The sequence below is a fragment of the Natrix helvetica genome (assembly GCF_964273705.1).
Source record: "Natrix helvetica genome assembly, chromosome: 16".
Classification (NCBI taxonomy): Eukaryota; Metazoa; Chordata; class Lepidosauria; order Squamata; family Natricidae; genus Natrix; species Natrix helvetica.
Window position 1 is genome coordinate 2,654,171 of NC_138563.1, and position 14,269 is coordinate 2,668,439.

At 47.1% G+C, this 14,269-nt stretch overlaps 2 protein-coding genes across 2 annotated transcripts; both read left to right on the forward strand.

Annotated features, from left to right (window-relative positions):
- The first annotated feature begins 898 nt into the window (after positions 1–898).
- Positions 899–3,439, forward strand: CKS1B (CDC28 protein kinase regulatory subunit 1B). The gene is made up of 3 exons (XM_081967951.1): positions 899–1,290; positions 2,190–2,317; positions 3,128–3,439. The coding sequence occupies exons 1-3, from the start codon at positions 1,232–1,234 to the stop codon at positions 3,178–3,180; spliced, it is 240 nt and encodes a 79-aa protein (XP_081824077.1). The 5' UTR covers positions 899–1,231; the 3' UTR covers positions 3,181–3,439.
- Positions 3,440–5,263: 1,824 nt separating this feature from the next.
- FLAD1 (flavin adenine dinucleotide synthetase 1) lies at positions 5,264–12,386 on the forward strand. The gene is made up of 8 exons (XM_081968653.1): positions 5,264–5,354; positions 6,349–6,590; positions 7,150–7,912; positions 8,481–8,628; positions 9,564–9,662; positions 9,983–10,172; positions 11,175–11,248; positions 11,961–12,386. Exons 1-8 carry the CDS (start codon positions 5,303–5,305, stop codon positions 12,094–12,096), a joined length of 1,704 nt encoding a protein of 567 aa, XP_081824779.1. The 5' UTR covers positions 5,264–5,302; the 3' UTR covers positions 12,097–12,386.
- Positions 12,387–14,269: the final 1,883 nt, after the last annotated feature.

Sequence of the window (14,269 nt, forward strand, 5' to 3'; positions counted from 1 at the left end):
CCGTGTCAGCTGGGACCCACCTCTCCCTTTTATTTCCACGGGGTTATTCTAGGGGGGGGATCAACGACACTAGAGGGGTGTGGGTGGGTGTAATAAAAGACTACACAATTTATTAAGACAGTCGTAGTCTTCACATCGGTCCGCAGGCGACGCAGAAGTCCTCCCTCGGAAATGACTTCGCCGCTTTTCTCCTCGGCTGGGCGCGCTTTTCCCTCCGCTTCTTTCTTCCAGCCTCCCGGCGATTCAGTTTCTTCCGACTTTAACCTCTTCTTTCTTCACCACGTCTTCCCTCTTCCAGCTCTTCGACGGAGTGACTGGACAGGTCCGTCCCCGCTGTCGCCTTTTATACTTTCCCTCCAAAGCAGCCCTGAACACGATTGGTTGATGCACCAACGGTCTGAACTTTTCATTGGCTGCTGGCAATGCTATTTTATAGGTCCCCGCGGGGATTCAGAGACCAATCAGCATGCAGACGCACCTGAGGGGGAAGCTCCTCATTGGTTGTAAACGAGACGGCTCTAAGACTTTACATGAGACCCCCCGAACCCCTTTTTCAATTTGATTGACACACTGTCCCTAATTAAACAAATGGTTAAGGGAGAAAATAAAATTAGGCAGTTTTTTTTAAAAAAACAAATTAAATTAAATTAAAACTTCGTTTCGTTGTATTTAAGTACAATGATAATAAAGATTACGCTTATAGTTATAAAATGTGAACATTATTGACTATCTCTTTTCTCATCTCATTTACAACCAAAATGCATTGTTGGTTCCTGTCAGTTCTGGCTTGACGAGGATGGAATATGCGGCCTAAACTGGAAGAATGGGACTTGTAGTCCCCCCCCTCACAAGGCTGAGAACGGGACTGATGGGAATTGTAGTTTGACAGACATAACGCGGGGGGAGGGGTCTGAGGTAATTCCGAGCGCAGCCAATCAAGTTCCGCCACGTCTCAACAAGCGTCCTCCCCTCAGACCTTCCCACCTAATCAGCGTCGAAGGCGGAGGCTTTTGAAAAGCGGCGGTTTGATAAAACTAGGCGAGGAGGGGAAAACCCGCGCGAGGCCGAGAAAGGGGCGCATGCGCAACGGCGGCCGGCGCCTCCCCCTACCCGTCTTCCTCCAACTGGCGCCGGCGAGCGCGGGGCTTCGGAGGCCGCCGGGAACCGTCGAGCAGCGACTGGAGGGAGCGAGCCAGACGCCGCCGGCCGCCCCGCCGTCGCCTTCCCGATCATGACGCACAAGCAGATCTACTATTCGGATAAATACGACGACGAGGAGTTCGAGTACCGGTGAGGAGGGGGCGGAGCCTGGCGTGATGGGCAGGCGCGAGGAGGCGGGACGGGAGGTTTCCGCGGCGACGACACGTCAGGGGGCGTGTCTGGGCAAAAGGGGCGGGGCTGGAGGTTGCAGCAGCATTTTTTTAAGTATTTATATTTTTCCCTTTTTTTGTTTAAGCTTTTGTTATTCGAGAAATGATGTATACTTTTTTTAAAATCCAATGAAACTTTTTTTTTAAAAAGAAATTAAAATACAGGCTCCCCCCCCGAAAAACTTTTTTTACAATAAAAAGCAAAACAAAAAAGATGAATAAACTGCATTTTAAAAAAAGTATGCATTGTATTTTCAGTCTTCTTTTTTTTTTTTAGGGGAAAAAAACCGAATTTTCGACGCCTCCCTCAATCAATTTCAATGAATTAGCAGGATTAGATATTTTATCTCGTTTTAATCCTGACCTTTTTGTTTTTGTAATCTCGACTTTATATCGGCTTATCGATGGATCACACACACACACACACACACACCACCCTCCTTGCTTCAACTCTTTGAAAAGTCTTCTGGAAAACCCTTTTCTCCTTCCCAAAAAAAAAAAAAAAAAAGCCAGCCATTCTCCGTTTGGCAATTATTTGGAGTCCATCCCCCATGGTTCCCAGCCTTTGGCTGGGGCTGATGGGAAGCGGGCATGAGAGCCCTTTGGCAGCAGATCCGGCTGAGGTTGGGAAAGGCTTTGAGACGCCCCAGAGGCTCCCCAGCAAGTTAAGAGGGGGCTGGATACGTTTGGTGGGACTACAAGTCCCATCACTCTTTCCTCCTCTTTGACCCCCCCCATGGGATTTTGTAGTTTGATCCGATGATTATTGACCTCTTGCTCCTTCTCTTCCTCCTCCCCCTCCCGCCTGTTTTTTTGCAGGCACGTCATGCTGCCCAAAGACATTGCCAAACTGGTCCCCAAGACCCATCTCATGTCCGAATCGGAATGGCGGAACCTGGGCGTCCAGCAAAGCCAGGGTTGGGTCCATTACATGATCCACGAACCAGGTCGGGTGAAACCTCTCTGTTCCTCGGATCTTCTTCTTTTTTAAAAGAAGTTTTTATCTTACCTTAACACAAGCAATTGAATTGAACAGTGTGTTGCCTGGGTAAAAATAAAATAAAATAAAAATAAAGAGTTCTAGATTCGCCTTAAGATATGGAAACCAATTGGGTGCCAATCACTAAGGCATGTTGAGTTCTAGTCCCACCTTAGGCATGAAAGACGGGTGGGTGACTAGTTTAATCACCAGGAGACGGTGAGTTCTAGTCTCATCTTTGACACAAAAGCCAGCTAGGTGACTTTCGGCCAGTCGCCAGGAGACGGTGAGTTCTAGTACCGTTTTAGGCATGAAAGACAGGTGACTTTGGGCCAATCCCCAGGAGACAGAGAATTCTAGTCCCACTTTAGGTATGAAAGCAGGCTGGGTGACTGGGCCAATCCCCAGGAGACTGGGAGTTCTAGTCCTGCCTTAGGCTCAAAATTTGTCTGGGTGACTTCGGAGCGGTCACCCTCAGTTCAGCCCACCTCACAGGATGGTTGTTGGGGGGGGGGGGGAACAAGAATAGATAAATGGATATGTTTGCCATTTTGATTTACTGGTAAAAAAAAAACAGACGGGATGCAAATAAATAAAAACGAATTAAATTATTCCAAACTCGACTTTTGGAGTCGAGTTCGTTTTTGTCGAGTTCGTTCAAGATCTGGTTATTTTCTGAATCTTGCCCCATTTAAAAACTGATCTGATTTGATTCCCGCTGGAGGAAAAATGCGAATTCGCGGAATCTTATTCATGTGCCGTTTCTTTCCCTCTTCAGAGCCACACATCCTGCTTTTCCGAAGACCGCTGCCGAAAAAAGATGAAAAATGACAGCACCTCCTACTCCTTCTTCTCTGTTTTTGATCGAAGCACCTTTTTCGGAGAACAGTTGGCTCTTTCTAAAGTCCAAGAAATATTTTAAGATGCCGGTCCCAGAAAATATCCAAGAAAAACTGATTTTGCCTCCGATGTTTCATCTGATTGAAGCCATCTTCAAAAACTATGACAACTTGATTTTTAAAAAAAAAACATTTTTTAATACCGGCTGAAAGCTTGGCCCGCCCGAGAGGCCTAAATCATGTGGGTTGTTTTATTTTTTAAATCTCTGATCTTGCGAAACTTTGTTCTGCTCCGTTGTTCTTCAAACGTGCCTTTCCTTTTTAATCTTCATATTTCACCTTCTGCTTTAGAGCTTTTAACAGGATTACTTTTGATACGATTGTTGTTTGGGCTGGGTTAATAAAGAGTTACCATGCCAAGGATCATTTCTGCCTCCGTGTACCCCCTCCCCCCCAATTTTCTACGCTGTTTAAATAATCTAACGTAACTTGGACATTGGGATATGTTGGGGGGGGGGGAGGAATCGTGTCACAGATTAACTGAAAATTAGGAGGAAAAGAATAAAACGGTCGATGTAGCTACACCGGGGTCAAAGAACCATTTGAGGTTTGAAGGATTAAAATTCAACTATGTTGTCTTCCAAAGAAAGCCGTCCAGGACTTTAAACTTTGACCAAGGGGGATCTCTAAAAAAAATAAAATCAATAAAAATAGGCAATATTTAAACTTTGGGTTCAATGGACAAATGCAGTAACTTTGTGTAGTTACATCCCTGTTGTAACCTCTCTGCGAGTCAATATATAATCTATTGCACCAAGAAATATTCTATACATATTCTCCTTGTTTTCCTTGGGCTTATTTCTGTTTTTAAACTTTCTTTCAGGACCTTTATTTTTTTTAAAAAAAAAATCTTTATTGACGGAAAGTGCTCTCTGTTACTTGGGTTATGCGGGAACACGTTTTCCTTAAATACCATTTTAACTGCAGTTTATAATTGCGTTGTGTGTTTATTGTGTTACCTGGGGATAGGGATGGTTTTAAAAGGGTGCAAAGAACTGAACTCACACAAGTAACCTGAGCTTAGTTAATTGTTTGATTTTCTTTGATCGACTGATCCGAAGAGCTTTCCTGAGCAGGTCCAAATAAAGATTGTTTATACGGAATTGGGGTCCGTTTATTTTTGCTTTCGAAAGCGATCCGTAGGGGGAACGTAGCCTTACATTTCCAATTCTGAGACTTCAGTGGAGTTTAAATAATGTAGGGCTGTGTGTAATAAATCGGGCGTTTGTGTAAAAGCCTCATATGCAATCCAGGGGAAAAGATCAGCCTTAGCAGATTTAGAATTTTTAAAAATAGCGGAGCATAAAAAGAAAGATGCCCAGGGAAGGAAGAAGAGCTTTTTTCTTTTCTTCCTTTCCCTTCCCTTCATCCATTTCCCTCTTTCTTTCCCTTCCCTTCTTCATCCATTTCCTTTCCTTCCTTTCCCTTCAGCCATTTACTTCCTACCATTTTTCCCGTCCCTTCTTCATTCATTTACTTCCCTCCCTTCTATCTTTCCCTTCCCTTCACCCATTTACTTCTTTTCATTTTTCCCTTCCCTTCATCCATTTCCCTCCCTCCCATCTTTCCCTTCCCTTTTCATCGATTTACATCCCTTCGTTACTTTCCCTTTTTCATCCATTACTTCCTTCCCTTCCATCTTTCCCTTCCCTTCTTCATCCATTCACTTCTCTTCCCTTTCTTTTCTTACTACTAGCCAAGTGTGATTGGACACCCAAGGAATTTCTCTCTGCCAAGCCAACTTTAAGCAGAAATGAGAGTTTCCAACATTGCACGTAATCCAGAAAAAAAAATATTTATATAATTTTATTATTATATAATAAACAATTTAAGATTGTGTGTGTGTGTGTGTGTATATATAAACAATTCATCTGTATACAAGGAAGCGCCGGGAGGCATGATGGGAACTGTAGTTTCCCGGGAGGCCTACAGCGTCGCTCTCTTGCAACAGCGCCCGCGCCTGTTGGCCAATCCGCGCTTCTTCCGTTCCCCGCCCCTTTCCCGCTACACCAATAGCAAACGAGGCAGGCGGGACTGGCAAGAAGAAACAGCCAATGGGCAAGCGATGGGCGGGGCTCCCGGGCAGTTGCTTGAGCAAGGCTTGGGGTAAGTCGGGGGTGCGTGAGAATTCCCCGGGTTTTTGCTTGAGATGGTATCTCCCACCCTGTAGGTTTGGGAAAGGGGGCTCCTGAGCATGGGCAGAGTGTCAAAGAGCCTTGGAAGCGAAGGCTTCTCTCTTTGGGGATTGCTTAAAGCAGGAAACTCGTATAAGGATGAATCATTCAGATTTAGGGTGCGATCCAGTTTAGGAGGAGGATTGGAAGGGATTAATTCAATCAATCAATCAATCAAAAAAGTGATTGAATTCAATCATCAACAACAACAATAATTTATTATTACAGTATTAGACCAGCCATCAGAACAAATCAAAGCACAGTGTACATATACAGTTAAAACGTCTAGTATAAAATAATACATAACAACTAAAATCTATAATAAAATCCAGTGTCCATTATTTGTTCTGGTCGCTGGTCTAAAACTGTAATAATACATTGTTGTTGTTTAATTCCATTTTAATTTTAATTTTCCAGGTCAGAGGGGGGCCCGACTCTGCGACACGTTAGAGACCTTAGTACTTGTACTAGTAATGACATCAGGGCTAAACTGGAGGTGAAGTCTGCAAGGGGGAGGGGGAGGGGGAGTGGTGAAAGGAGGAGGAGGAGGAGGAAGGAGATGGAGGAGGAGGAATGTGGGGTCCTTGGTGCTCTCTGAGCTTGGGTGTTTCCTTGCAGACGTTTTATGACCAAACTACGTAACGACATCAGTGCTAGACTGGAGGTGGGGGTCTGTGAAACGGAGGAGGAGAAGGAGGGAGATACACGAGGTCCATAGTACTCTCTGAGCTTGTTTTCTTGGAGATGTTTCACAACCCAACTAGGTAACATCATCAGTCTCATACAAAGAAAACCCCACTCCTTTCTAACACTGACAATGTTACCTAGCTGGGTCATGAAATGTCCTCAAGGAAACCACCCAAGTCAGAGAGCACCAAGGACTCCTCAGGGGGCTTGTAATATTAATTTCAAGGGGGGCTTTGCAGGTAACACAGCTTCACAAACTCCGCCAAAGCTACATTTAGAGCTGGCAGCTTCCAAGGGCCGGTCGATCCTGCGCTGGAATCTTTGGCTCCGCAGGAACGTCGTTCACGCCGGGAGTCCCAAGCGGTGGCTGCAAAGGATGGCGACCCAGGTGGATGGGGAGAGTCCAAAAGACAGAGGGGGCACCCCCCAAGCCGCAGCCGTGACCGCTGGCATCATCGTCATCGGAGACGAGATCTTAAAGGTGCGTAACCGTGTACGCTTTGGGGGAAATCGAGGCAGCTTCGATCGGCGAATTAATCTATTCCCCCCCTCCCCAATAAATTCAATCTGGTGATCTACGCTGACTGATCAATTCATTTGTTCGATTTGCACCCTGTCTTTTCACACTGACGTTTATATTTTATTTACCAGTATGTGTTTATCCCAATCTTCCCCTTGGGAAGTACTGCAAAGCCATTACCATGGCAACTCCGCTGCGCTGTACAGTAGAAGCTGTTTTAAGGCACAACAGGCCGTAGCTTAACTGAACCTGAATCCAAAATGCGCACTATGACGCTGTTCCCTTCCCACCAAAGGTGGCTCCTATTTTTCTACTTGCATTTCTTACGTGCTTTCGAACGGCTAGGTTGGCAGAAACTCGGACAAGTCACGGGAGCTCACTCCGTTACACGGCGCTAGGGATTCGAACTGCCGACTGTTCTGATCGGCAAGCTCAGCGTCCTAGCCACTGAGCCACCGTGTCCCATGATGATGGTTAGCCTTCTAATAATATCTCTCCTTTTTTTGGTCTTTTTTTTCAGGGATACACGCAAGATACCAATTCTTTTTACATGTGCCGGAAACTCCGCTCGCTGGGGGTGAAGGTGGCCAAGATCTCTGTGGTGCCTGACCAGGTGGAGGCGATAGCCACCGAGGTGAAGTCTTTTGCTGACAGGTTCACGTACGTTTTGACGTCAGGCGGCATTGGACCCACGCACGACGATGTCACCTTTGAAGCGGTGGCAAAAGCCTTCGGGGAGAAAATCCAACCTCATCCGGAGATGGTGGAGCTGGTCAAGAAATTTTTCGGCCAGCAGTCCAAGCCCGAAAGCCCTAAGATGAAGCTGGCTTGCGTCCCCGAATCGTCTCTTCTCAATTACGGGGTGGACGAGAAGACGGGACGTACCTTCCCGTACCCGCTCATCAGCGTCCGGAATGTCTACATTTTCCCAGGGATCCCCTCGTTAATGAAACGGGCCCTGGACGGTCTCACGCATCTCTTCCGGAACGAGAAGACCCAGTTTTACATGCGGGAGATCTACGTCAACGCGGAAGAAACTCGGATCGCGTCGGTGCTTAACGAAGCCAACAGCAAATTCTGGCCTCGCACCAACCTGGGCTCGTACCCGGATTGGGTCAGCAACTACCACCGAGTGAAGCTGATCCTGGACTCGGACTCGAAGGCTGACGTGGACGAGGTGCACGCTTTCCTGATGGAGAACTTGCCCCACGGGGTGGTGGTACCTTTGATAGCGGATCCCTTCTCTCAGGCCTCTACGGATGTCTACAGATTGGCTGAGTCCGGTAGGTAGCCTTGTCCCCCGTATGGATTATATTGACTATGATAAGTAGCCCTATCCACCCTCAGGCAGCCGAATCCGAGGAGTAGGCGACGGCCTTGGAATCAGGATCAGCATCCAAGGGGGAAGAGGGAATGGAGCTGGCAGAGAGAGAGAGAGACAGAGGCGGAGCCTGGGCCGTTCGTCAGCCCTCAGATGGAGAGTCAACAGCCCCCAAGTCTGAAGGTGGCTGATGAGGAAGAGGAGGGACAGCTGGGTTCATTGCCTGATTCATAAAGCAGAGGAGAGGAGAGCAGTGGAAATCTATGGGCCGGTCCTTGGGACGGAAGAGCCACCGCTGCTAGATAAGGCTTACTCGAGCTCTGGGGATAAAAGGCAGGGGGCAGAAATGAATAGGTGTGGCGGGCAACTATTAATCTCCCTGCCGGACGGACTTGCGGTGAGAGAGAAACTTATTGCCGGGGCTGCCGGCACTTTTAATTAAAGGAATGTTTGTATAGCTCAGCTACCCACGGGCCGCTTGGATTTCGGGCCTTGTCAGTCATGATTTTGCTCCTTCTTCCTACCTGCAGGTTCTCCTCTTGGCCAAAAGGTGGCAGCGTCACTCAGGACCATCGAAGAAGGCTTGGAGACCTACGGTCTGTCCAAAATCTGCGTCGGGTTTAACGGCGGGAAGGATTGCACCGCCTTGCTACACCTCTCTTACGCCGCCGTGCAGAGGTACCTCACTTTCGACCCCGCTTTGGCAAAGGCACACGGGGATACAAAACCAGCCTCCCGTATAGTCGCGCTTCAATTTAAAAAAAAAAAAAATTCAAATTTTGCTAAACGCTTTAAAAAGGGGGATGCATGTTTCTAGTCCTCATTGTTGACTTCAAGGCCAATTTGGCCTACAGAGCTCCCGAGTTCAGTCTTTTGCTGGAGGGCTTAATCCAGGAGGTTAAAGTGGGGTTAAAGGTAGTCCTCGACTTACGGCCATTCGTTTAGTGACCAAAGATAACGGCGCTGAGAAATGAGACTGATGACCCTTTTTTCCACACTTACGACCGTTGCGGTAGCCCCAGGCAAACGAAATTTAGATGCTTGGCAGCTGGTTCATATTTACCACGGCCACAGCATCCCGTGTGTGTGTGTCTGTGTGTGTGTGATCCCCTTTTGCGACCTTTTTGACGAACGAAATCCAGGGGGAAGCCGGATTCACTTAACAACTTGGTGACTAACTTAAGAACTGAGGTGATTCACTTAACAACCAATGGCTAGAAAGGTCGTAAGATGAGGCGAAACCTCGCTTCACGAGTGTCTCACTCAACCACAGAAATTCTGGGGCTCAATTGCCGTCGTAAGCCCGGGACCACTTATATTTGGGCTGCCTTTTTTCTCCAGGATTTGGTTTGTAAACCTGGTGGATTAACGCTTCCCCCGACACCTGGGGATGATGGGTATTGTTATCCACCTTTAGAGATAGGAGAACCTACAGCTTGGCCCAACTCTCATCCCAATGCTCAAAGCTAGAGTCCTCAACTGATGGCAGTTCATATAGCGACCGTCCGAGTGAGTTGTCTGGGATGAGATACCCCTCGACAGTCAAGCTAGCTCTCGGGGCCGGCCGTTGCTCATTTGTCCTTTTCTAAAAACCATTTTCTGCTTCTCCGCAGGCGATATCCAGAAAAGTTGAAGCAGCTGCAGGCTCTGTACATCCGTACCGTTCTTCCTTTCCCCGAGATGGAAGAATTTATTCAAGATACGTCCCGGAGGTAGGCGCACGTTCTTCCTTTGGTGATGCCACACCAGGGGAAGTCTTCTGCTGCCTTGATTTTCATCCCACAAGCAATCCGCTTCGAAAATCCATGCCAAATGGGATTTGTGCCAGCCACTTTCTCGCAGCCCTATAAAAGAAGCAATGGCAAAGTCCCCAAATCAACAGCTGGGACTCGTCCACGCAGTGTCCAAGAATCGGAGGCAATAAAAAAAAAAAACAGGGTCCATTAATCCCACAAGCCTAGCGCGGGGAGCGGATTCGAAAGACGGATTTGACGATTTCTCCTTAGAATCTTCCCGCGATTTTTCCCGGCAGGTACAACCTTCACATTTGTGTGGTCCATGGGAATATCAAAGAAGCTTTGGGGATCCTGAAGGGGCAGCAGCCAGATCTGGAGGCCGTGCTGATGGGCACCCGCCGGACGGACCCCTATTCCCGCGCCCTGAAGCCCTTCTCTATGACGGACCCCGAATGGCCGCAGTACATGCGTGTCAGCCCTCTGCTGGTGAGTCCTGCTTTAACGGCTCTTTTAATAGTCTTTGTCAACATTTTAATTCATACTTGCCAGTTTAATTTTGAATTCTAAAAAGGTAAAGGGGACTCTAGGGGGCGCTGCTCCTCTCCGTTTCAAAGCCGAAGAGCCAGTGCTGTCCGAAGATGTCTCCATGGTCATGTGGCCGGCATGACTCAACGCCTTCACACTGAAGTTTATATTTTATTTACCAGTATGTTTTTATCCCAATCTTCCCCTTGGGAAGTACTGCAAAGCCATTACCATGGCAACTCCGCTGCGCTGTACAGTAGAAGCCGTTTTAAGGCACAACAGGCTGTATCTTAACAGAACCTGAATCCAAAATGCACACTATAACACTGTTCCCTTCCCACCAAAAGTGGCTATTTTTCCACTTGCATTTTTAACCTGCTTTCGAACTGCTAGGTTGGCAGAAGCTGGGACAAGTCACGGGAGCTCACTCCGTGACGCGGCGCTGGGGATTCGAACCGCCGAACGGCCGACCTTTTCTGATCGACAAGCTCAGCGTCTCAGCCACTGAGCGACCGCGTATCATTCTATTCGTTCATTCTAATAGGCTCTTTTAATTTTTCGCGGACCCGTTCAAAAACCAAACTAAAGATTGCACGCAGCCCTCGACTTACGACCAGAATTTGGACAGGAACGTCTGTCCGCTAAAGCAAGCAAGGCGTGAGTCAACGGCTGATTTTTGCGAACCTGTTTGCCAGGGTCGCTTAAGCGAATCGCTTGGTCATTAAATGAATCCAGTCGTCCATCGTCCTTCCGTCCCCCACCATGGACTTCGCTTGTTAGAAGCCAGCTGGGAAGGTCGCAAACGGGGAGTCATGGGACAACAAGAGATGCTGCAACCGTCATAAATACGAGGCAGTTGCCCAGTGCTTGAATTTAGATGCGGAAGATGCCGGGAAGGCTGTAAGAGCAAGAGGGGTCTCTCTGTGTGTGAAATATCCCTTAATTCTCTTGTTTGTTGCTTAGGACTGGACTTATCACGATATATGGCGTTTCCTTCGCAGTCTTTATATCCCTTATTGCATTCTCTACGACAAGGGGTAAGTGCGATGATGTCTTTAATTTTTATCTAATTTGGGGGGTGGGGGGAATATGTTTACAGGTGTATTTGCACGAGGAAATATTCTAGGAGGCTTTTAAAAGGCCAGACGGGTTTAAGGTTTGAGGGTAGAGAGAAGATGAGAGAGAGAAAAGTGACTTAGGACCCCGTAAGGGATGGAGCCTTAGACAACTGAATGGAGCTGGGTGTTTCATAGCCCGATGCCTTTCCAGTCGCCAGAGCAGAGTTTTTTTCACTGTGCCCAGAGAGAGAGAGAAATATCTGCCTCTCCCTGGGATCGAACTCACAAGCCTCCTGATTGTGAGGCAAGAGAGGCCAACCACACTCCTCTCAGCATCTCCATGTCGACGGGATTAAAACTCGCATGCTTGGCCATCGACTCATATTTGTGACGGTTGCAGCGTCCCCGGTTACCTTCCGACAGGCCAAGTCCCCAGGGAAGCAGGATTCGCTTAACAACCGCGCCCCTTAACACCTGCGCTGAGTCCCTTAGCAACGGTGGCCAGGAAGGTCGTAAAATGAGGCAAAACTCGCTCGGCGACTGTCTAGCTTAGCGATGGAAATTTGGGGCTCAACGTCCTAAATCGAGGACCACTTGCACTGTACATAACATGAGGTTGATTAGCTCTGGATTGAAAACGTGGGATTTTGTTTTGTTCGTTTATCTTCATTTTGGTTTCATGTTTCGGCAGTTACACCTCACTGGGCAGTATGAGCAACACACACAAAAACCAAGCGTTGCGTTACAGAAACGCACAAGGCCAAGAGTGCTACCGGGCAGCTTACGAGCTGGAAGATGAGAAAGAAGAACGGATCTGTCGCCATTGAGTCCCGGATCACCTCTTTAGCCAGCAAGGCTGATTTAAGCCAGGCCTGGGGGAAAAAGAAGTTAACTTTTCAAAGAAAGTTTATCAGCGTCATAAAACGGAACGCGTGGATGAGGGCCCTCCTTGGACTGTTATAGGCATCTTTCGAACTGCGAATCTTACACCACAAATAAGAGCGTGTTTCTGATATTTTCCGTTTTCTGTGCTGGAATAAAAACATGGGGGTTTCCCCCCCCCCCCCAATTCTCACTGGTCTTCCCTTGTCCTCATTTTACTGTGATTGAAACAAATCAAAAGGATATTATTATTATTATTATTATTATTATTATTATTATTATTATTATTATTATTATTATTATTATTATTATTCGATTGTATCACAGCGGCCTGTTGTTTCACCGGATTTGGCATTGATTACTAGTCGGGCCCCACCCAGGGGCCTAGAACGTCGTAACGTATTTTCGTAATATACGTGCAGATCCAAGCAGTGCAGCTTTTTGCATTTGACTGATGGTGATTTTGTCAAGTTTTAACTGTTTTAAATGTAATTCCAGTGCTTTTGGAAGTGTGCCGATTACCACTGGAATTACCACTGCTGGTTTGTGCCATAATCGTTGGATTTCAATTTTTAAGTCCTGGCATTTCGCGATTTTTTCATGTTCCTTCTCGTCAACCCTGCTATCACCTGGTATTGCGATGTCTATGATTGTAACCTTATTTTTCTCAACCAGTGTGATGTCTGGTGTGTTATGCGCTAGTATTTTGTCCGTTTGTATACGAAAATCCCATAGGATCTTGACCATCTGATTTTCGGTGACTTTTTCAGGCTTATGTTCCCACCAGTTTGTTGTTGTTTTAATATTATAATTTTTGCACAGATTCCAGTGGATCATTTGTGCTACTGAATTGTGCCGCAATTTATAATCAGTCTGCGCGATTTTTTTTACAGCAGCTGAGTGTGTGGTCAACAGTTTCATCAACTTCTTTGCAGAGTCTGCATTTGGCATCATCAGAGGATTTTTCGATTTTGGCCTTAATGGCATTATTATTATTATTATTATTATTATTATTATTATTATTATTATTATTATTATTATTATTATCTTTATTCATTAAACATTAAGTCAACTGAACATTCAAAAATGCATCACAAATACCATTTACTGGTGCTAATGGTTGATAGGAGTTGCTGCCAGAGTCCTAGGTATCAACCAAGGACCTTCTTAAAACATATGATATTCCGAGTAGCGCAGTTTTTTGCAGTCCCGCTGGTGTTATTGCAGGAAGCTGCAATTTCTTGATGTGTGTATTATTATTATTATTTAAAACATCAGATAAAACCTATATCAAAATATGACATGCCAGAGCAGTGGATTATTTTTTTGAAACCCACAAGTAATCATTAAAATTAGGTAGGAAAATAAAATTACCGGTATGTGCTAAACCTACAGCTGATAATCGGAACCAAAAGGATGCTCTGAATTTCTTAGCCAAAGTTGGCAATTTTTTTTTTTTGAAATGGCTGGATTTCCACTCCCAGAATTCCCCAAGCCCAGCCCGGGGGTTTCTTTCCCTCCCCCCTCTCCACATTCCCCCCCCCAGCCGTGGGAAATATGGGAGCAGAGCCTCCCTGTCCAAGAGCAGTCTACCTGGGTCAGGAAGTGCAGGCAATCTTAGGCGCGCCCTTGGCGGCTTCCTTTGAGCTTCTCGGTGGGGCTCCCTCCTTCCTTCCCAAGCCCCCCATCCCGGCCCCATTGCAAAGCCGCTTCCCTATTCCTGACTCCGGCGTCCCGGCTCCTCTTCGTCTCGGTTTTTCTTTTTTTCTTTTTTGCAAGCAGTTTCCTGCTTCCCTTGATAAGATCCTGTCCGCCTCCACCAAGCGCAGCCCGACTGGGGCCGGCGCCAGGGGTCACCCCGTGGCCAGCACTCCCCGCTCCTACCCACCCCCGGCTACTAAGGACCGAGCCAGGCTGGGGAGTCCCTCCCCACTTCCCTGCCCGCAAGAGCCAGTTTTCTGTTCTCGTGCGTTTTTGGAGAGGTGGGGCGCAAAGCGCACGGAGGGGCAGGGCAATTCCCTTTGAAATGCTGGTTTTGGCAATGGGGGGGGGACTCCCACTTCCCTCCCCCTCCTGCCCCCAAGAGCCAGCTTCCTCCGCAGGGGGAAGTGGGAGTTC

Coding starts and splice junctions, on each gene's coding strand:
- CKS1B (XM_081967951.1), top strand. CDS start 1,232: ATGACGCACAAGCAGATCTACTATTCGGATAAATACGACGACGAGGAG. Junction 1,291..2,189: donor GACGAGGAGTTCGAGTACCG/GTGAGGAGGGGG, acceptor GTTTTTTTGCAG/GCACGTCATGCTGCCCAAAG. Junction 2,318..3,127: donor TTACATGATCCACGAACCAG/GTCGGGTGAAAC, acceptor TTCCCTCTTCAG/AGCCACACATCCTGCTTTTC.
- FLAD1 (XM_081968653.1), top strand. CDS start 5,303: ATGGGCAAGCGATGGGCGGGGCTCCCGGGCAGTTGCTTGAGCAAGGCT. Junction 6,591..7,149: donor TCGGAGACGAGATCTTAAAG/GTGCGTAACCGT, acceptor CTTTTTTTTCAG/GGATACACGCAAGATACCAA. Junction 11,249..11,960: donor TGCATTCTCTACGACAAGGG/GTAAGTGCGATG, acceptor ATGTTTCGGCAG/TTACACCTCACTGGGCAGTA.